Consider the following 24438-nt stretch of genomic DNA (forward strand, 5'->3'; position numbering starts at 1 on the left):
AAAAACATACATATAAAAAAGGACCGGTTACGTAAATTATTAGGCAACGGGCGGCCTTATCGCTAACAAGCGATTTCTTCCAGGTAAACCTAGTATGGAACAATAAAAAAAGAATGTAACACTAACTATAACTTAAATACAGTAAAATTTAAAATAGCATTAAAAATAATGTTTATAAACAAAAATGTAAAAGCTAATCCCAGGGTTAATGAGTCACAATTTATAATATATATATATTTGCGGATGATGTAGATGATTAACATATACCTCTATTTCGTATACTATTGTGTTTAAGAACCTATAAAAGATACACCATACACAAATTGTTTAATTAAATGAATACGTAACAAGTTTTTTCAATATCTTTAATCTCAATAGAAATGTAAATCTTTTAAAAAATGTGACAGCTTTTGATATCTTTCAACTTTGTGCTTTAAGATTGTGGCTTACGTAAATCGGATAATAAATGACAGTTATTTATTTTAACGAGTTTTTGGAGTCGTCTTGTATAAAAATGACGTCGCAATGGAGTACAATTTGTATTATCTATAAAAATAGGTAGCCATTAAAGATATTGTGACTTGATTTATATAATGATATAAGTTGAGTGAAATGTGTCTATGTCTCTTTTAAAACACTTGTTTGCAGTACTCAGTCGTCTAATTTAAATGTAAAATTGTAAATGTGTTTATATGGGTAAAACTTTGCCTTATCACAGCTGCACGGTGTATATATAATATTGAATCCTGTCAAACATACGGGGAGCTCGGTTTTATATAATTGTCATATTAATCTCAAATATTTACAAGGATTAAATTGTATCCCAATACTCGCGACTGCAACTAATTGCTTTTATTAATGTCCAGTAGATTTGTTGTAAAAAAAATTTAACATTTTAATTTGACAATTATTATTTAGTAGACGGCAATAAATCACTACAGAGGTCATAGCTTTCCTTTATACTGTACGGTTATGTGTTAGGTAAACAGTGGTCACTCTAAACAATATGTTTCATTCGTATCTTATAACGGTAGGTCTCATTTAACAACATGATATACCAATTCAAATCTTATCTTCATAGTAGGAGAGTTTAAAGTCTTTTCAAAGAACGATGATGACACCAAGTTAGGGTCGGCCGATGACGTGACTTTTGTACCAAAGACGCTTTATTTTGATGTTTGACTGGTTGTTCGGTTTTTTAAATGTTGAATGAATTTTGAATCTTATGATATAACAAAATGGTAAATATTATATTTTAATTAAATTCATGGCGGTAAGCGAGTCTCACTGATTTCGAAACGTCGAAAGGACTAGTTTTGTGTGTAACGTTTTGTTTTGTAAATAAATTCGTATTTATAAAGTTTTAGTTTAGTCACCTAAACCAACTTATTTGAACCTTTAAAATTATTGCTTCGTTTTCAAACCGAAAGAGTAGGGTACAACTTAAAAAGTAGAAGAACTTTTTAAGTGGTCCAACTCTCAACGAAGTTTGTGAGTTCAAACCCAGATTTTTCTATGTGCACAATTAAGTTCAATCCACAACGTATGTCAGGCACATAAGTCTGATCACCTACTTGATCTTAAAACATTAAATATATAGATGCCATCTCAGTTCTCGCCACAAGGGTTTTAGTGCCATTGGATTATATTTTTTTTAATTAAAGAAGTTTTCCCATTATTTATACATACTTACAGTACATATATACAGTATATACTTTACAGTATAGTTTTAACTTTGTTGGTACAAACGTTTTTTTATGTAGATTTGACGAAATTACCAATTTTCAATTATTTGTTTAACGCTTTAGACTTATGTCACGCTCTGTGGAAGTTTAAAGTCTAATCTTATCTTTTTGTAACTTCACGTTTCGACAAGTGTAACTTTTACTTTCTTGTTCTACATTTAAAGATATAATCTCCACAAAATAAGCTATGAAATAATACTGTCACATAGACAGTTTGTTCAGTGTTTAATGTATTCATGTCTTAAACAAAAGTCAACGAAGTGCTACCTCTGTTTATTGTGAAATTAAGAAACGCAAACTCAAAATAACTTTATTCATAGAGGTAAACATGTACACTTATGAACGTCAAGAAAAACAAATTAAATTAACTGTAAATTAACATTTACAAACAGTTCGCAAGTCAATGGCGTAGAGCGGGCAAGAAGAACTGGCAAGAAACTCTCCGCCACTCTTTTTAATCGCCAAGTTCTGAGTCATAAAATGGTTTGAACAGGAGCAAACCAATCCCAAGGATTAGTTTGCATTTCATTGTTTGTTTTCATTTAAATTTACGTTTAACGAAGGCTTTGAATTTATTCAGTGATCATTCTATTTCGCTTGAGAGTTCGTTGTAAAAACGAATACAATTTCCATATAAGTATCGGTTTTTCTTCTGGACCCTTTAGTTCTCTTTCGAGTATTCGAATACCGTTATATAGATAAGTAATTCTTAATATATTCTGTTTATTCCTGGACGTTGATAAAAAAAAAACATGTTCGTTCGAATTACAATTGCGACATCATTCACAATATAAAACCTATTTTCATTAGAACTGCATTGTTATAATAACCGTGTTCTCATTTCAAATATCGTTAGCTAACTACGAGTAACGAGAAAAAGTGTCGGAAATTCCAACGTAGTTCGAGGTTGATGAATACGCTCCATTTTACATGCCCGTAATTACAAGTAAGACAAAAACTTTGGTCGGCCATCGACATCGCGTAATAGCTTTGGGTTCCAATCCATAAAAAGTAGAACAAATCATTATTCGAAGAAGAGGAGACATACGAGGTCTAATGCTAGCGATATTACGGTTCGTTGAATAAATATTTTTCCAAGGACCTATATAAAATTTTATAAAAAACGCAATAACCACAATCATAGTATTTTCTTTTGTTAACATAGCTAATAACTAAGCCATATACCATGGTCACCATGACCACGCACGCTGTAAAGCACGCGAAACGTCGGAAAATTTTAAATTTAAAATAATGTACAATAATTATAAGTTTATAATAATACATAGCTTCAATCAAGTAAAAAGGTGTTTTCTTTCAACCACAATCATATTTTTATAAGTTATATGTAACGATTTAAATCATACTATTACAAATTACGCAAAATATGTTTCTACAAAATCTTATTACACGAGATATTTTTCTCAACGCAAATTGCATGCAAATACCACAGTCATAATAAAATACAACAATAGGCGTGACTAACATTATTTTCTAGTTTCAAACCATAATATCTAGATCGACCTAAATCCGTGAAAATTGCCCTAGACGCGTGAGGGCATTGCAAAAAATGTGGCACGCGCTAGGAATTCTAGAAAAAGGGAAAAATATTATATTGAAGATTACTTTGATAGATTGCACGTTGTAATGCCATGGACGGGTCGGTAATTTGCTGGTTTTTTGCTATGAAAATTTCTTGAACAAATATTGCTGCGTCTGTTATAAAACTGCTGACTTATGTTCACTAGGTATTTATGCAATTTCAAGAATGTGTTTTCTGTAACATACACACATCTTATTTAGTTGTATTTATCATCAGATATTTTACTTTATTTTAATTCTAGCATTAACGTTAATAAGCATTTTTGACCTAGTAGGTCCAGCGTCCGACTCTTCCTCAATTTTAACAGTATTTATCTTTATTGTTGGATCGAAGATAGGGAATGCAATCCCAACTCGAGATCGTGAATTCGAGATCCCGCGGGATAAGAAATATCAATCCAGCGGGATCCCGAAATTTTCGGGATCTCGTATAGTTTAAAAAAAAAATCACGTGACTGAATACGATGAAAACTGCATGTTTGCGATAGTGAGGTTAATTAAAATAAAACATTATTTGAAAGAAAACAAAAGCCTTTATCCTTTAATATTACGAACTAGACAACTAACAATTTTAATTACATGAACATAATCAAAACAAAAGTAGGTATAGCTCAAGGAGATTAAAATTGGTGATTTTGAAAGTAACTTCCAAAAAAAGAGTATCTTCTAAAGTGTATCAAGAGTCCTATCTGCTAACCGGCATCTAATGTCCATTGCAATGTACCCTATGCAACGTGAAATGTCGCGTGAAGCGTCCCGAGCGGATGTGTGTAGAATCGCTGACCATTGCAGCCCAATCCCGTCAATCTCGAACGGGATCTCGTCATATTATGCTTCGGGATTGATACCGAAAAATTACATCGATCTCGCAGGTTCTCGATCTCGCGAGATCGGGATTGCATTCCCTAATCGAAGACTAAACCATGGAGGTTGATATAAGAACCAGAAACTTGGGCAGTTTTTCATGATGTGCAATTTACATTAAGGAAAGATTTCTTGATCTATCTATCTATTAGAGGTGAGATTAAAATAAAGCAATAACGGTTGCGGAATTAAATTAGAGATGTACATCTTCAGTACAACCTGACGGAAATGGCCTATGGCTAGTTCACAATAGTCTTAAATATTTTACTAGATACTATAGAAGACAATCTATAAAAATGGTTTTAGAGTGCGATTTTCATACCTGAAGCAGGTTCGATTCTCGGCCGTGCGTGTCTTGAAAATGCGCACTCAACACTCAGTCGACGGTGAAGGAAAATATCGTGAGGAAACCGGCATGCTTTAGACTATAATAAAGTCGGTTAGAAGGTACAGAAGGCTGAGACCAGTAGGAGATATAGTAGACAAGTTTGTTAAAAAAATCACTAGAGCCACTGTTTTTTTTTTATAATGAGGGAGGTAAATAAAGTTTATTTTGTGTTTAGTGGTTTTTAAAATACACTTTGTAGACAAGCATATTACAAATTATAGGATTATTATCAAGATATAAAAGCTTGGAAACAGTTCGTCCTGCTCAAACACTGTTTGACTTGTTAGTTAGCAGAGCACTTAACAGTAGAGCACAAAAAATAGAGTTCTTGTAGCACATAATACTTCAATAGTTCCCCATAGTTATTAGAAATTTCCCGATCTCAGCAGAGCATATTTCCAGTATAGTTCTCATTAAAATAATTTAATTGCAAAAAGTAAAAAGGTGAAATTATAAAAAAATAAAACGTGAGAGAAAACGAAACAATGAGCATTTTTTTTAGTTCTTACTTAATTTAAAAAAAACATATTGTAATGGTGGGAAATTCTATTCTATTAAAACATAAACACAACATAAAAACATATCTACGCAAAACAGTTAAAGCCTAGGCCAGAACTCTTGGCTTTCTCTCAACATAGAATACCAGTATTATGGAAATTGGCAATTTTTTCGCTATAAAAAAACCTTTTGGGTCTAGACAAGGGAACTCCGCAGTTTTGTTTTAGATATATTACTTGTCTTGGCAAAACTGTAAAAGCCTAAGAACTTTGCTTACTTCATAAACACGTTTGACTGTATGTTAATAATTTCTTATTTATATAAGAACAATGTAAAATGCAATATTTCTAACTATGTGAGCAGAGTTATCTGCTGCATTGTGTTTTACAACACCATGCGCCTATTTTATTTAAGTATAGTAGTTTTTTTTATTATAGGTACACGGTCTTCATATATAATTATCAAATCTATGTACATAAAATATTGTAACAACGATTTTAAAAGTGTAAGTATAGATTTTCTTGGCCTTTCTTCTCCAAGTGAAACTACATCTTGGAAGGGCAACTTGAGTAATTTTTGTTTTCAATATTTTTAAATTGTCATTTTGACTTTCTAAAAAGCCTTTTTTAATATTGCTAATTGAAATAAATGATTTGACTTTGACTTTAATTTAGTCTTCATTCTATACGAAGCAACAATAATATAAGAATTAAAAACTTCAAATCTTGACTTTCTAAAGTGTTAATAATACACTATAATAATTACATTGAAACATAAACAAATATTTAATATCTAACCCATCCGACCAAGTTTCTAAGCACTTGTTATTAAATTATCTATGGTTCGCTATAGATAATACGGGAGACGCAATCTGTTTAATGAGCTTTTGATAATCTTATCTGTGGTAGGGTTCATCAAACTCTTGATGGAGTGACGCGCTTCTAACTTTGTATTGTTTGCGTAGATAAGCATTATTAAAGATCGTAAATTTAAACATTGTCAGGCTTAAACATACTATAAATTAGGTTATCGTAATACAAGCATACATAGAATTTTTTATCAATTCATTTACTAAATCCTAACTGTTTGGCAAAGACTAAACCATAGAGGTTGATACAAGAGCCAGAAACTCTCATGATGTACAATTTACATTAGCAAAGACTTCTTGATCTATCTATAAGAGGTGAGATTAAAATAAGATATTATAAGAGATATTCAGTAAAACCTGACGCAAATGAGCACTGTGGCCTAGGCCTAGTAATAATACTTTTAATATGCTTGTAAATAATACAACAACAAATATAAATACATCTGAACTTCGACTCAGCTTTTTCAACAAGCAGATGAACTGAGTTCTACAGTATCGTATAGATATGAGAGTCGAGCTTAGATTCGTGACTAAATTATAATTTTGGTATATTTGTCGAATCACAGCTTTATATTAAAACTGTTCGTTTAAATTTACGACTCGTATGAAGTACCACAAGTGCAGGAGGCGCATAGCTTTAGAACCTTATTAAAAATAAAAAACCTGATGATATTACATGCATGATGTTATTTATATTTTTTCTGAGTTTCCACTGGGTGAGTTTATGTTAAAGCCAAAAAGTTGTACCTTATTTTTACACACAAATCTTGATGTTTTAATTATTTTGAATGGGATTACCATTGCCGAGCGATGAAAATATCTAGAAAAAAAATTGCAGCTGTTTGAAGGTGGATTCGACAAATTCACCATAATTTTTTGGTACCTAAATGAGACGATTCTTAAATACTTTCTACTAAAAGTTAAAACTTATTTTCAATCTATCAAATTAACTTGTTTATAACCTAAATTCGTGGCTATAAATTTGAAGCAGAGTTCCCAATAATATGGCTTCCAGCAACAAATTGCAGACATCACAGGATTATAAAAACGTTTAATCTCACGTGGAAATAACCTGTGCGTGTCTCTCTTTCGTACATAATGGGGCTTTGTAGGTGCGAGTGAAAGGGGAGAGAGCTGTTCCTGAATTGGCTTCTAAACAATCTTTGAACAGGTGCGCACGTGATTACATAAGTTTTTTACTATTTTGTATTAAAGAACGAAGGTGCATTGTATGGCTGGCTGTATTTGGACATTAGCTTTGTTGTTATTTGGACTTGGCTTAATGGATGAAATATAATTTTACTCGAGTTTTTGGGGTCGATTCTTGAGGCTATTGAAATATGGCCCAAAACCTTTGGCACATTTATTTCTTAAGCTTGTTTAAAACTAGTGCAGAAAGGGATTTCAAAAAGTGTGTCGGTACCCAAGAAAATCAAAACGAAGCAGCCAGATTCGCAGGTGAGAAGACGAGATTAGGTCAAATATCAGGCAAATGGACAAGGAAAACTATTAACCAAGTAGAGTGGAAAAGTGGACGCTTTTGACAAAGTTGTCGGTGTCATCGACTCTGCAGTCGTTAATTAAACTTTTTTTTAAAGTATTTGTGTCTAAATTTGTTATTTCCCAATGGTATGTTAGTAGACTAACTAACAGCATCTGAGATTACCTATTCGCATGATAATATAGAGACTAACACCAAAGCCTTTTAAAACTTCTAATCTTGAACAAAGAACATTAATCTAACAACTGACCCCTCGCGATGGCTTTGGTCAAAATGGATATCGCTTTGATCGATGGTTATTAGGGTCATTATGTAATATTTACATTGTAATGTTTGTCAGTGGTTTTAAATCACTACAACTACTGGTACTATAAATTTGACTACAGTCAAAACCGTTTACGACGACATCGTTTGGAACAAAACACCGGTTATATTGACCAAAATCAAAGGTCTCGGCTGGTAAAAGTATTAGGTAGTTAATCACGACGTCATCGGCTTTTACGACTATCGGTTTTTACGACCAAATATGAGTAGTTCGGATGGGCTTTTTAACAATATCTTAAAAACCATTTTGAACAATAATAATAATAATAAAATTCATATATAGCTAATCCCCACACAAGGGGTACCCGTGTTGTGGGTAACAAGATAACAGTTAGTCAGTGGTCCATGTTTAAAACAGTTTTTTTTGAGAAAAAGTACGTACAACGTACGTACGTTACAACTAATCAAACACAAGTCCTGTAAGTCATAAAGTCATGTGTGAATGTGTGTGTGCGCGCATACATGTATTTGAAAGTGTAGCTAAGAGTTGTTCTAAGCCTGCGCTGTGTCTGTGTTAGTTTTTAGTTTATATGCTTTGTGAGTTTGGATCTGGATAGTTATTGGTCACTATAGAACCTTCATAAATTTTTGTTTAATTCTGTTAAATACAAATTGGTTTAAAAATTCAAATTAAGTATTCATAGTTTCGAGAACCTTCTCGAAGCAAGATGGCGTCGCGTCGCATTATTCCCAAGGATGTATCTTGCCAGTAAACACGGCAACAAATGCCATTTTTTTAAAACATTAATTATCTTTCTTCATTACAATAACACAATTATTTTGATTATTCGATTAAAACAGTCGGACGAAATTAATCTTTGAGTTATTAGCATTAGTCTCGATGACATGCGGCAGTACGTACATCAATATTTTAATAAATTTATGATTACTTCTATGTTATTTTACTACGCTTTTTAAACTCTTGTTTTAAATATAGATTAATAACATTTTTCATACGGTTACGAGAAACTTTAGATACAGGCGCAAAATCAAATGTACCACAGTGCTGTTTAGTTTAGCTGTAATGCGTCAAATCACTATAACACATATTCAATAGTAAGTACTTAAGGAAAACAAAATAATTAATGCGCTATTTATTTATTTACCTCCTAAATATTATATCTTAACAGTTACTCTAAATACGATAGAACTACATAATAATACCGGATAATCTACAATTGAAAATACATTTAAAATTTATTTATTTATATACAAAGATCTCATACCTACCAAACAGCTCTTGTGACCTCAGCCAGTTAACAAACAAATTAACCTAACTCGAATTTATCTTATTTATTAGTACAACACAGTGCCTAATACTACATTACTCAATACATACAAATTTACGTCACAATACTGTGCTGAATACAAAGTATCGTTGGCGCCAATGAGACAGGGCTTTGACCATTTTGTTCGCAGAAATAGGCAAAACGTGTCTAATGCCTTAAAGAGAATGATTTTATTGTCAATTAATTAAAACATCACAAAAGAACCTCTTATTTTAATGATAAGATAGATGGATTTTAACATTAATCAACTTTGCTGATATTTTAAAGTTTCTTTAAATCTTTAACTCCTTTAAAAGTCAAATCATTTATTTCAGTTAGGCCTATTTAAAAGGCACTTTTGACAGTCAAAATTACAAAGGGCAACACTTTCCAAAAGGTTGTTTCTAATGAAGAAGAATTGCAAAGAAGCACCATACTTACTCTTTTAAAATAGTTTTACAATATTTTATATATTGATTTGATAATTATATGTAAAGGGAAAGGTTCTCCGCCTGCTATGGTCCTGGTACCCTCTCGCTTCATCCACTTTCATGACATTCACCATACATCACTCATCACTCGTCGGTTATGGGTACTTTTAACTCTTCCCTCTCCCTATCCTGGTATGTCCGACAAAAGCATGAGCAGTGTTGGCCTAGTGGCTTTTCTCTCTATGTGCGCATTTAACATAAGAAAGAAAAAGAAAAGAAAAAAAGAAAATATCGTGAGGAAACCGGCTTGCTTTAGATCCAAAAAGTCGACGGCATGCGTCAGGCACAGAAGGCTGATCACCTACTTGCCTTTTAAATTAACAAATGATCATGAAACAAATACAGAAATCTGAGGCCCAGACCTAAAAAGGTTGTAGCGCCATTGTTTCTTTTATGTCCGAGACCCAAGACTACCCGAACTAACATAACCTCCAAAGTTTCCGAGTAGGTATATCCTATTTGTATGCCTCAAAATCCTCCCAAACCAAAAAATAAATGAATGTTTATTTATTGTATTGTGTAGTTATAAATGTCCTCTGCTAATTTTGTTTTATTATCAATAATAAGTCATAACAATATAAATATATAATATCTTACTAGACATGTTGCCTATGTTTAATAAGAAATGTATCCTTGTTTTGCCTTTTTATTGTAAGTCGGTCGCTTTTAAATTAATTACAAAAGCCCGTACATACCATTGTTCTTTTAATTGTACCATTAATTGACAGCGATGTGCAGTTTTTACGCGCATTTCTTAAATAGCGTCGTGTGCTGTCCACTCTTTATTTCCGCCACCGATCACTGTTTTTCCCAGAAACATAAATATTTATGACACATAAGTAAATTGCATTTACCTAACATAAAATCCAGCTAATAATATTACTTTATAGCCCGGTCAATTTAGACATTCGAAGGTACATAAAGTTAGCAGTAAAATTGTTCAAAACATAATTATAAATAATATTTAAAAGTTCCCCATCATTCCCGTGTATGGAATTTTTTTTATTCAATGTCAAAGATCAAAAAATTAAATTGCGACTTCCAGCAAAACGGTAAGTTTTGTCATAAAAGTACCTTAGACAATGAAATTATCTATTAAAAATTTATGTGTTATATATAACGATTAAAAAAGTTATTAAAGTTGTTATCGTCATAATATGCATGAGTAGGTACACGTATATATAAATATATTATTTATAGTTATGTTTTAAACAATTTTACAGATTTTCAGCTTGTTGGTACGTTATCTCTCTCATTTTTTGGTCTAAATTGACCGGTCTATTAACAGAATATATAATAACTTCGTATTTATATGAATTAAATTCTCTTTCTATTACTTGTTACCATGGTTACGATAGCATCTAATATATAAAATTCTCGTGTCACAATGTTTTTTAATTTTTTGTTTGTTTTTCACCCCTCTACGATTAACCCCTATTTTTTATTTATTTATTAAAAACTTCTGACTTGAACTGCGGTTTATATAAAGAAAATTCACAGAACAACTTAAAATGTTTTCATTTAATTAGTCTTTGGGGTAGCATAGCAAAATGTTCCATGTTGGTTTGTACCTACTATACAATAGTAGGCTAAGTAAAATTATGTTAAGGAGAAACTAAGTTCGCGGGGGCAGCTATTTTCTATATAAACATAATAGTAATAGATGTCAATTTATAACCATTAATCAATAATATTTTAAAAAATCGTTATGAATAGAAAAACACACACACACACATCCATTTATATACTAATACATTCACGCATATTTAAGTTCTTATTACGACTTGTGTTTGGTTAGTTGAACACCAACACTACTTTTTCTTTGAAAAATTTAAAAATGCTCCACAGAACCATTGTTATCTAGCGTTAGATAAATTATGTCTCAACCATATTTGTATTGGATATAGAATATATTTTTATTTATTTAATAGTAAAGATTTTATTATATGTAATATAATTTACGGAAATACGTAAGTAAGATATAGGAAGACGCGTGTGAAGATCTTCCAGACGGTAGCGTTACGGGTCAGCGCTCGTAGTTACCGGAAGGTACCCCGTGGGAATACAGGGTGCCTTTTATAGATCTATTTAGCATATTACTATAATCACTGGAGCGGTATCAATTGTAAAAGAATCATAGTATTTTTTGTTTGAAAAAGTTGTTTTGCTGTGAGCTTGAAGTGTTATTTAGCGCGTATAAGTAGTGCGTCGCAGAGCATAACCCCATATTTGGGTATTGGGCAGGTCATATCATTCTGTGTCTCTTTTATTTAGTTTTTTAGGCTAATCTTAATATTTGCTAATAAAAAATCTAAATATGTAAATTCAAACAGGTCTAATTTTTTTAGATGTTAGTTTTGTAATTGTTGACTATATTTTAAATTTTATTTTTGTTTATATATTTGAAATTACACGTTTTACACTTTTGGGGTTGCCTGGATCCCTTGCTAGTGATAAGCCCGTCCGATGCCTCCTAAATAATTTATATATATGTATTATCATTCAATAAATTGTAAACAATAAGTCCACTCCATAAAGGACCTTTTTTCAATAAACTTAAAAATTTGTTGGATTCACAATACTATGATTATTTTAACGTATACAAATTGACCAATTTCCATAGCACCAGCACTAAAAACCAATAGCAATCCGTAAGATTATTCATTAATAAAAACCGTAAATATTTAAAAGCCACTAAATACAAGAAATGCATTATAATTAGTTACTGCAGACATGAGTAATTCGCCTCGACAATAATTTTCTAATGTTAACATTATAAAAAATTCCCACGGTCACGCAGAAAGTAATTTTAATTACTATTCAAGTTCACTGGGTCGTTTTGTGGCTATTGGGTTATAATTATGAAAGTTTGTTAAAAATTCACAGACGTTGAAGAGATATACCTCCGTATCTGTAAGAAGGGCTTTCAAAATTCAAGTTCTTAATAGTGGAGGTATTATCTAAAGACTAAATTTTTTATATGTGTTTTAATTTTATTAATATTAAATATTTTACTTATTACTTTGTAGCTTAAGAAAATTGTCAATACTGTATATTTGATTTTTATGATTACTTATAAAAACAATTGATAAGAAGAATAAATGAAAGTATTTTTGAACAATGACGTCTATAAAAACATTTTTTTTAAATAATTGATTTTAATAAATGAATTGTCATGAATTCTTACTTTCGTGTAAATCAACGTAATACATCGTGTCGTGTATATAGTAATCAAACACAATGACATCAAACAAGATAAACACAAGATCAACTTTATATTACTCACAATAGCTTTCTGTAATGACGTAATGACGTGTCCGTTAAAAGCTTCTATGGGAAAAGCTTTGTATTATTTAAATTAACTTAACTGTGTTTTAGAGAATTATATGTGTAATAAGATGTTTTAAATCGCAACTAAATTGCGAAATTTTATCCTTTACTAAAGGATATTGTGTCCTAAGACAGGCTTAAGTTTTATTGATTATAGTGGTATGCAAATTGCAAGAGCAGTGTTGGCCTAGTGGCTTTAGCGTGCGACTCTCATCCCTGAGGTTGTAGGTTCGATCCCCGGCTGTGCACCAATGTACTGTTTAAGTGTGCATTTCATTACATTCGCTCGAATGGTGAAGAAAAACATCTTGAGAGAAACCGGCTTGCCTAAGACCCAAAAAGTCGATTGTGTTAGGTATTGACAAAGGATATCTGATATCATGAAATACATACAGAAATTCGAGGCCCAGACCTAAAAACGTTGTAGCTCCACTAATTTATTTATTATTGTTATTCAAATTGAGTGACATGCAAAAATTATTGTTAAACCGGTCGCAAATATCATGCCAGAAAAAATCTTGTAAAATTATAAAACATTAGATGAAATTCAGAAGTGTTTTAAAATATCTAACAAGACTATCTAATTGTTGTAATTTAATTGAACAAATAATATAAAAAGCTTGTTAGATATTACACACTAACACCTCTTAAGGTTCTACCTAATAATGTCTACTTTACTTACACATGAATGTTTAATTTTACGTTCATTAGAGCCTAATTATATGTAAATTCTTCTTTCAAACACAGTTATTTCAGTATACGATGTTTTAAACCGACCATTGCCAATGTAAGTCTGCTTTTACGCCTTAGTTAGTGAACCACGACCCTCGAGTCATGACCTGTAGTTTGTTGAGTCATCCATCCTGACCTTAAAGGAACACGGGCCTTGAAACACTGTGACTAATTTATGAAATTGTAAAAATGTCCACAAAGGCTAGTAGTTTGGGTCAAAGCTGGTACATATTGCCATCTATTGAGCTATTGTCATTGATATCCACCCAACCTCATTCTGTTTATTTCTTTTTATATACCGAACAATTTATGTTTATTATATTTTTATGATTATTATATTATTTCTATGATTTGTTTATGTTATGTAGTTGTCCAGATGTAGGCATTATTGTGTTGTTTCATCATATAATTTTAAACAATTTTTGCACTGCTCTGTGTTAGCATTTGAAAGGAGGTTATAAGCTATAAGGTCTTGCACTTTAGATTTATTATCGAGTTTGTTGAATATGGTTTTTTTTAATATTATGGCAATAATTTTAACTTTATGCCAAATATTGTTTTTATATGCAATGAAGTGTAACAAAAAAGGTATAATCTTCTTGGGACCGCTATAATCCATACCAATTAAAAATGATTTTGTCCTTGATTAACTGTCAAACATGTAAATGAATGAATGAAATGAATATTGACGAATACGGGCATATCACTCAGCGCATATGTCACGTCTTAGCCTTAATATATTTACAATTATTTTAGACAGTTTCATTTTCTTTAATAGGAGTTGCCTCCGCGAACTTCCTTTGCCTTAATTTGATAATTATTAATATGATTCAACCAATAAATTTAAAAAATACTGGAATTCAATTGATAACTTTTACTGATAAAAAAAATCTGTAAAATGGCAGTTTAGTTGAATATTTATTAACTTTTTACAAATACTTTTTTGTTTGTAATACTTAAAACATCATAACTACGAACGATACACAACTTTTTATTTAACCTAAAGTTTTATTATTTGAATAAACTGAAATTTATGTTTACATAAAGTGGATTATAGGAAAAGAATTTACGCGGTTCGTTTTTATGACACTTAAAACGCTCAAAGCTTAAAGTTACGGTCGTAAATTATGCATTGTGTATTCTGTTCACAAGCGCAAATTACTTTTGGAGCTTTTGTGTAATCGTTACAACTTTAAATGGCGCATAATGGCTTTTTTAAAATATGTTAAATAATATCCCACATATTACGGAATTGATTTAATATAAAATAAGATCGAGTCATTTGTTCACTTTGATGGCCGACCCAGAAGTATTGGTCTATGAAACGAGAGACTTCCAGCGCTCCCTGTTATGTGCTACCCGCCAATTGCTGGCCGGCAATAAAGTCAAGCTATTGAATTTTTCCTACAGCCCGTTATGATTTTTTAACAGGAGTGTTGGCTAGTAGAAGCTTCGAATCACGGCTTTCCAAAAATAGATATTTCTCTGTATTTATAAACACTTATTGAAGAACGAAAGTTTCCCAACCAATCGAAGATATGTTGCCAAACTCTATTGTTACCCTATTGTGCTTAATCGTATAAAACGAAACTAAAATATTATAATACGTTGAACGAACTATTATACCGTAACAGAAAAGTTGAGATAATCTTGGTGTAAGTGTGAAGACGTGGGAAAAGCATCGAAGCAAGACGCTCAGTTGATCTTATTACACAGGTGCGAAGGTTATTTATGTATTTTGGGGGACTTTGTTCAAGTAATTTTATTGTTATGTATCCTTTGACTGACTTGTGCAATGTGTAGAGGGCGTACACGGGATGAGATTGTAGATTCGAAAGTCTTTCGTTCGTTTCCCTTCATGCTAACACTATCGTGCCTTCTAGCAACTTAACATTTAAAATTTCAAAATTGATGAAGTATTTTTTTTTTAAATTGTTACGTATTTTGCATTATGAAATACAGTTATAAATTAGATATAATTTATATGCAATTGAAACACATGAATCCAAGAACATCCACTAACACAAAATGTTATCTATAAAACATAACGTAAATTAAGCGGCATAAAATATGGTTCAATACATTGTCTGTGGCAGAATATCATAGAGTAAAAAAAAGATGACAAATAAAGAATCATCGTTTAAGGGCATAGACAATCGCATCGATATTTATGGTATCGGGATAGTGTGGGATCGTGGTTGCACAGCTATTCCCTTCCTCTTTTATGTTGTGGTTACGTACTAATGAAATTTTAAAATATTATGCGCATTGTAATAATCTGGAACTTTGTTGATACTTTCGAACTAATAAAGTATAGATATGTTTATGAAGAAACTATTTCTATTATCAAGATTTTATTATTTATTAATTACTAAATTGCGAAGTTATAGTTTATTTGATGATATTGATATTTGATAATTTGCCTATCATTTTATAATAATAATAAGCCTTTATTAATCACATCGTATTGACACCTATTTAACAAATACAGATAACTAAAACTAGCTGCTGTGATCTCTGGCAGAATGACCAGCGCTGTGGAACAACTCTGCTCCTCAGCATAATGCTGAGCCAAGGCCATTACAACCACAGCACACACGCATTACACAATTAAATATTTTACTTTTAAAAAAAATTATCTCTCTAATATTATTATTTTTTGATTATTGTTATTTTATGTGATTCGCTGTGTGTGTTTTGTTAGTAATAAATGTTATGTCTATGTCTATATAAATACAATTTTAATTACTCTAAGACCCGGCCCCTTACCGGGAGAGGTGTCCTCCAACGATTTTCACGCTGTCATCGTTATCAATTTTTTCCAGCTACATACGGCCCATAGATCTATTTGTGTGGCTTTGTTCTTTCCCTTTCTTTTATCATAATACTAATAAATAAATATTAAGGTGCAAATCTTAAATCCTCTGGAAACCTTGCTCATATATAGAGTGATTTTAAAAACCTTCCTCGATACTCCACACAAAAATATTACGAACTAGTACAATACCTATTAAATAAATTTAAATAAAATTATTTTTTGGGCTAATGCTATTCGCAATCAGAGAATAATAGACGTCAAACCGTTACTCATAGGAAATTCCCACTGGCCTCATCTAGCATACAACCGCGTGAGAAATATAGGCCGGTCGCGGATCATGAATTCAACTCCCTTCCGGTTTATACGCGTGGACAGTTTAATTGCTTTATTTGTATATAGGCATATGTCGAAGTCAATATCCATTTAGGATCCAAATACTTTGAGTCTCATTGGAAGTTTTTATCTATTTAACTTTTTAAATAAATAAAAACTTCCAATGAGACTTAGGAGAGAATTACATTTCAATTAACACATCTCAATGTCCACAATGAGATACCGAGAATAACCAACTGTTAATCCCTTCCTTTGAGGTGTTTGAAGTCAATAAAAACATGAAGTTAGTAAAGATTTTGATACTGTTTTGATACGGTCCACTTAACTAGACAAACTTTATAAAATAGCTGACATTTAGATACTTATTTGAAGATGGCACGGTCTTTGGTATGGAATGCTACTTATGTGGACACATTTGCTCCGTCTGACGTCCCTCGTACAAACAAAAAAGCTGCGGCAACCTAATGAGAGATAAGTTTGAGAAAAGACTCTTCCAACTTCGATTTTATTTCCTTTAGAGTTTCAAGAGAGACTCTTGGGCCATGGGGTTCAAGTGCAAAGTTGCTAATTAAAGATTTAAGTTTGGTAGTACCGGTGATCCCAGAATAAGTATCGCAAAACATCTAGGAAATGTTACTACCACTTCCACAGGGACCAAACCTTTTTTTGTATTATTACTTTGTACATTAAGAAAATTTTAAATAATATGTACTGTACATTGGTTTGTTAGAATAATAATACTTTTATTAGAAAAATGTAAATAGTATAAAGATGCTTTATATAGCGTACCTCGTATTAATGTGTTAGATATAATTATGTGTACTTAAACTCTACGCAACACGACAGACAGCCCCTTGTGCAGAGGCTGTTTCAGCGCAGAGGAATCAGTCACCCACGTAGTCCTGGAATGCGAGGCTGTGGCTAATCAACGTACAAAAATCCTCGGAATAGTGAGGTCGCTCCGCGGAGCCTGTGAAGTGAGACTTCTGTGCTTCTGGAAGGAGTTAGGCTGACTAAATTAGCCAGGGCTTCTACGCACAACGGACCGACTACGCGTCTAAGTGCGGAAATTGAGTCCACTCTACCTTACCTTACCTTACTCTACGCAACACTTTCGTGGCGGTCCCGAGAATCTAACAATACCTTCATATCTACAAAGCATACATTAATGATATTATGATTGAGTGAATTATATGTTAATAATAAGTGTCTAGACAAGAGAATTCGTAACGATTACGTATTATATCCGTTTGAGATCTATTAAATGTTGTGAGAATAATTATTTGATAATTACGATGGAAAGTTTGCATCTAGGACGGACGAATGCTGGCGATTATAGTAAGATAATTTGTAAATTTTGCTAGTTTATTAAAGTAACGTTTATTACGTTAAAGTTTTGAATATTAATGTCCAACATGAACTTTGAGATAATTTGTGTTAATCTCAAGGGAACTTACCTCATACAGAACGCTTACCAGTAAAAGTCATAAAGAAAAATTATGAAAAAAATACAAGAAATGCCTTTAACGAATAGCAGAAGCGCGAGTCTTAAATGATTATAATAATTTGCGTTTAATAAATGTCGGGACGGGAGTTGGTATGATTTTACTATGTGGAGCAAATTTCCCGTTTCAGTAGGACGCAAACGTATTTTCTAGGAAATAAAACGTATCTAACGTACGATTAACTTGCTTTACGTTGTAATAAACTTCATTAACGTTAACAAAGGTACTAGCCACGTCAAACATACTCCCTGAATGAGATTTTAATTCATTTTTTATCGAACAAGCAACGATCTTATGTTTTAACGACGTGAATCAAACGTGGGAATTGGTCTCGTCGGGAAAGTTAAACAATTATTGTTATAGAACAATGGAACGGGGTGGTTTATTGTATGTTGTTTAAATATTCTTGGTAGTGTTCATTCTAGTGCATATTGTCTTGATAAATTCTTGGAATTTTGCAACCTCTAAACTAGAAAATTGTTTGTGTTTGGAAGGCATTTGTTCTTCGGAATAAGTTTACTTTAGACTGTTTTTGGCGTGATCATTGTTACTTATTTATTGCCAAAAACAGGTTTTATAAAAAAGGTATTCCAGACTCCTGATTTAGTGAAAACTGTATTGCAGGAGCCTGTGACTTCGTAGTTATTATATTCGTAGCAAAATTGTTAATAAATTATAATAAAAATATATCTATGAACCAAATTAAATCCATTTATGACGAAGCCAGTTAATATTAATTTACGGTATTCAATTTAACTTATTCCATATAATTCAGTAAACTTTCCACATCGTCGTTGTTAAATGACATTATTTAACTGTTACCGTAAGCATGTCCGCGAAGAAGGATGCCCTACAGGATATTTCTGACCATAAATTGATATATTTAAGATGGTATAATTAAGATAGGCTTCAATGTGTATGATAAACACGGTACCTGAAATTCAGAAGCTTTACCACTTAAGATGATATAATCCAAATATAATTGAAATTTGATTGATTTGGTAGCATGTATCTTAGGTAATTAGATGTCCTGAAGTGGATTCAATCTCTTACACACCATTTTGTCGAGTAACGAGCCAATACAATGAAAATATGTATTGCTTTTAAAAACTATCAGGCGTTAAAAATGCCTTTCATGCATAAGATTATGTACAGGATCATTCTATCAACAAAGCACAATAAGAGATGAATGTTTTTAATTTAAACAAAGTTCAGGAATTTCTCTTTATTTGAAAAGTAGTAAGACAGTGGTAATGGAAATCTATAGTAACCTTGCGACTGACTTAGAGCTAGCAAACATTTTTTAAAATCCTGTTAAAATGACGTAAAATTTATAAAAAAGCATAGTTGCAATTTCCAATGACCACAAATATAACACAAATCTAAATATAGTAGGTCCTTACATATAAAATTGGCGTTTTGTCGTACTGGCCACTTTGACCTCAAATACCTTTTCTTTGGTTAGGAATTTCAAATTCAAATTTGTACAGCTATTTACTCATGTATTTGTGCTTCAATGACCGTCATTAATTTGTTTTTTTCTTCTGTTTGCATCACTCATTTTACAAAATGGAAAACTTAAAGTATCGCATTATTTACGAGTACGAGTTCCGCCGTGGCACTAGTGCTGCGGAAACGACTCGAAGGGTGAATGATGTGTATGGCGGTCATGTTGGAAAAGAAAACACAGTTCGTTTTTGGTTCCAACGTTTTCGTTCTGGAAATTTCGACCTGCAGAACAAGCCCCGTGGACGGCCTGAGACCCAAGTTGATAATGAAGTATTGAAGGCTATTGTGGAAGCGGGTCCATCGCAAACAATGTCCGAGTTAGCTGCAGGCTGCGGTGTTAGTGATAAAACTGTTTTAATTCACTTGAAGCAAATTGGGAAGATTAAAAAGCTTGAAAGGTAGGTACCTCACGAATTGACTGAAGCAAACCGGCAAACGCGCGTCGACTGCTGCGTTACATTACTGAACCGGCAAAATAATGAAGGTATTTTAAACCGAACCGAACCTGTGATGAAAAATGGATTCTTTACGATAATCGGAAGCGCTCAGCGCAATGGTTGGATCCTGGCCAGCCAGCCAAATCCTGCCCAAGCGAAAATTAACCACAAAAAAGTTACTTGTAAGCATTTGGTGGACTAGTGCCGGTATTGTTCATTGCAGTTTTCTCAAATCTGGCCAGACTATTACGACTGATGTCTATTGTCAGCAATTGCAAACCATGATGGAAAAGACATCCTCCGTACTCCCCGGACCTTGCTCCAACAGATTACCATTTTTTTTCGAAATTTGGACAACTTCTTGCAAGAGAAAAAATTTAACTCTGATGGGGCAGTCCAAATCGCCTGCACAGATTTTATTGATTCCCGTCTGACTGGTTTTTTTAGTAAAGGGATCAATGAACTACCTATGAGTTGGCAAAAGTGCATAGAAAACAATGGTTCATACTTTGATTAAATAAATATATTATATTTAAAAATATTCGACTTTTTGTTACTCCCATACAAAACGCCAATTTCATATGTAAGGACCTAATATATATATCAGCTAAGATATAGTCTAATCAAGATATTTCTATTACTTCCATAACGGTAAGATGTACGTTTCGTTATAAACTGGTTTCATTTTACTACGTTTACTATAGATTAAACAACTAAACGAGTTATCCAAATTTGTACCTTGTTCGGCTTGACTAAGATGATTTTTTAATAAATTATAATCTCTTGGCGGGAAACGAAAGGAAACCGGTCTTAGCATAGATGCGTGTTGATGTGGTTTGAGTTTTGACCAATTTTTGACCACAACATACTTACACAGGACCTTTTTACTTGAGTAATGTTTATTCCTAATAAGTTTAATATTTTATTAAAAAAGATTGTTTATGCACTCAAATGAAAGTTAGTTGAAAGTAGCCGCAAGAGTCTTTTATATATGCCGCAATCTTTATCTAACGATGACAGAATCATGTCAAATTTTACGTGTCGATACCAATAAATATACATTGCTAATCTTAATAAAGTTGGATTTTTTTATTTGCGCATCTATTTGTGTCTTTGGTAGTACAATCTCTATATATATAAAATTCTCCCCCGAAACGGCTCGAGCGATGCTTATGAATTTTTTAATGCAAATTGAGTAAGTCTAAGAATCGGCTACTGTCTATCTTTCGAACCCCTAAGCGATGAAGGGTGTCCACCTCAAAAATATATTTTTTTTTAGATTTTTTTCGTTCTTTTTATTATTTTATGATACAGTATACAAAAACATACAACCCTTACGATCAACGCCTATTTCCATTGTAGTGTATAGATTATTTTTATATAACTAAAAACAATGTTTCCTGGAAATAATATACATGGCAAAACGATTTTTCCGGGTCAATCAGTAATTAATAAAATATCACATATTATTCTGCGTTACGGAAAATATGTTCGTTCACGCATTCGGTGTAATATTACTTAAGAATGTGACATTGTGTATTTTGCTAGGTAAGCTATCCTTACATATACTAGACGTTATAATATGAAAAACAGTGAACAGTTATTTATGTTATACAACATAAAGTAGTAGTGTTTTCGGTATGAACATACATTGTTTTAGGGAATTCGCGACTATAAATATTAAATATATTGAATGAAAATGCAAGGTAGATATTAGGCCATATAGGGCGAATCCTATTGCTTCCCTAAAATATTGTTAACATTGTTATCTTAATCGCAAGGTGTTCACAGCAAAATGAGGATGTTTTTTATATCAATAAGGATCTCCCCTCGTCGCACTTACCGACAATTTTTATCAAAACACCTGCCTTTTCGCTATAAAAACATTTTAATAGTTTAATCCGGTACACTATGCGAAGAGTTAATACAAAATTAATCTAATTCAACAATACAGTAATATTAATGTGGGGAATGAGGCTTCTATTAAATGTCCTTTATTTAGTTAACCAACAGTTTTTAAAAGATATTTGTATGAATCAACTTGATTTTTTTACCATAAATGTATGGTAATAAAAAAACCACAGAATCGACAATCCAAATCGCTTCTATAACTTTATTACATTAAGTTTAATATTCATCCCTACAACAGCCATACAAATCCTTCGCTCCCGGAGGCACAACAAAATGGCGTCGTAGGCTTCGAGCGCGGCTCATTTCACGCGTGAAAAACCCTTAGTTCCATACTATACCGCGCGCAGCGCCAGTTTCGAACCATCGTACGCGCATCACTCCTACGTAGATTTCACATTGTAAACACGGGTACGGCGCGATTTCCCAGAATAACACGACTTTTCTTCTTCAATATGCAAGTGTTGTGAATGGATACTGTGTTGTGATAAGGATATAACGATGACAAAGGCGAAAAATTATCGGAACAGTGCATTATTTCATAGCGCAAAGGTAGGTTTTAATATTGATAAACGACTTTGTTTCTGTTAGTGTGAGTTTTACATGAAACTTACCGAATTTTTATGTTTAGTTTAAAACATTTGATTTGCATGCTTTATTTAATAACGTACTATCAAGTTGTCTTAAATAAATGTGATGTGAATCCAGAGTTCTTAAAACTAAAGGTGTACCCTTTCGCTATAGTATAACTTTTGGTTGGACCTTGAAAGCTAAACCCGAATAGCTTGGACAAACCGGTCGTTGTAAGCTTTTGAATCCAGATTTGGTTCCCTTTCCGAGCCTGAATCTTTTGTTTTTATTAACCGACGTTCCTTTATATAACATCTTCCTCACTTTCAGCAGAGAAAGTAATGATTTTGGAAAGTCAATGTTACGTGAATTTAGTTACATTTTGAATTGTATACGTTCAGGTAACTCAATGTTTACATATAAATTACGATTTTTCTTTAAGTTGTTTCTAGTTGTGTTTTAAAGCCTGCCTTTTATACAAAAACCTTTACCCATGGTCTTTTAAAAGAACGGTCACGCTATCAAAAGACATCAACGAGAGAGTGAGAAGAAAATATAATTTGTATGCTTTAAACAGGGATGGGTATATGTAATTGCGGACCGGGATTTTGTATACAGGTACGTTGGGCAGGTAGCTACGGTTGGCCGGTCCCCCCAATTAAAGGGATGTCAAGTCTTGAATAAGGGTCCGTTTCGGGCAGTTGGTACAATTGATGCATGAATCAATTGACTTAAAATATCTATTATAATCCTGTTTAAAATTCGTCTTAGGTTTATTGAAAACTAAATGAGAAGGTTTTCCTCATTTTCTCTGCTATATTGGTTGGAGCGTCTTGGATTCATCTTCTGACGCAATTCTAGTGTTTCGTTGTTCAAGTTTGCTTTATAATAAAAGTCTTAAGCCCGTAATCCATTGAAGGGTAATAATTATATTAAGGAAAAATTTGGGCTCCTGTGTCTTTGATAATTTCTTTAAAAAGACACAATATCGCAATGTGTCATAATGATTCAAATATCTCATCAGACATCCTTTAAGAATTATTAAAAGTAAAGGACGTCATTATTTGTTCGTTATATACCCTAATTCATATTTAATGATTCGATGACGTAAAAAGTAAATGAGATAAGGCAAAGTTCCTAGAAACGTGACCACACTCTGACCGGTTCTAGGCGGCCATTCGCCTCTTTCACTCAGCTCTGATTTGTTCTTGCCCACTTCAATTAATATTTAATTAATGACCGCCGAAATAAATACAATAAAAAATTCGATATAATATAATTATTAAAACGTAATTGTATCTAATAACAGCCTGAAGTCTGGTGAATTAATATTAGCCTAACCTAGCCTAATTAATATGTAAAAAACTTGGTCGATTCCTGGTTTAGAGAGAATATGGATATAGTATGTTCTATATTCTATCAACTACTGCTTCATTTGAAAGCTTAAACAACTATTAATGTCCTAAGCCTTAGTATTTTTCTTCTTTGTTAAAGCTAATAGTATGTTTGTAGTTCTCCTGATTTATACATTTTGTATTATATTGTCTGCTTAAATAACATTCTGCTGTCAAGTTTTGTAATGTTTTGCTTTGTATCTTAATTTTTATCAGTGATATTGTGGATATATATATTTTATTTTTCTTTACTTTTATTTTATAGAGATGTATCTGCTTTGTTACCTAAATAAATAAATAATACAAAACATATGTACTAGAATTATGTCAGAGGTAAGAATTGTTTTAGTTCGTAA

General features: G+C 32.3%; 1 protein-coding gene across 2 annotated transcripts in view; it reads left to right on the top strand.

Moving 5' to 3' along the window:
• The window catches only part of LOC123718975, a 72282-nt gene that overhangs the window by 11384 nt on the left and 36460 nt on the right, over nucleotides 1-24438 (top strand). Inside the window, exon 1 of one of the 2 annotated variants that reach the window (XM_045676152.1) lies at nucleotides 22501-22670. The exons of the other annotated variant lie outside the window; for it this stretch is intronic. Within the exon in view, the coding sequence (XP_045532108.1) occupies nucleotides 22620-22670 (51 nt within the window). The 5' untranslated portion in view covers nucleotides 22501-22619. Of the gene's footprint in view, nucleotides 1-22500; nucleotides 22671-24438 lie in introns of those variants that run through there. 2 annotated transcript variants of the gene reach the window in all.

The sequence above is a fragment of the Pieris brassicae genome, chromosome 1 (assembly GCF_905147105.1).
Source record: "Pieris brassicae chromosome 1, ilPieBrab1.1, whole genome shotgun sequence".
Taxonomy (NCBI): Eukaryota; Metazoa; Arthropoda; class Insecta; order Lepidoptera; family Pieridae; genus Pieris; species Pieris brassicae.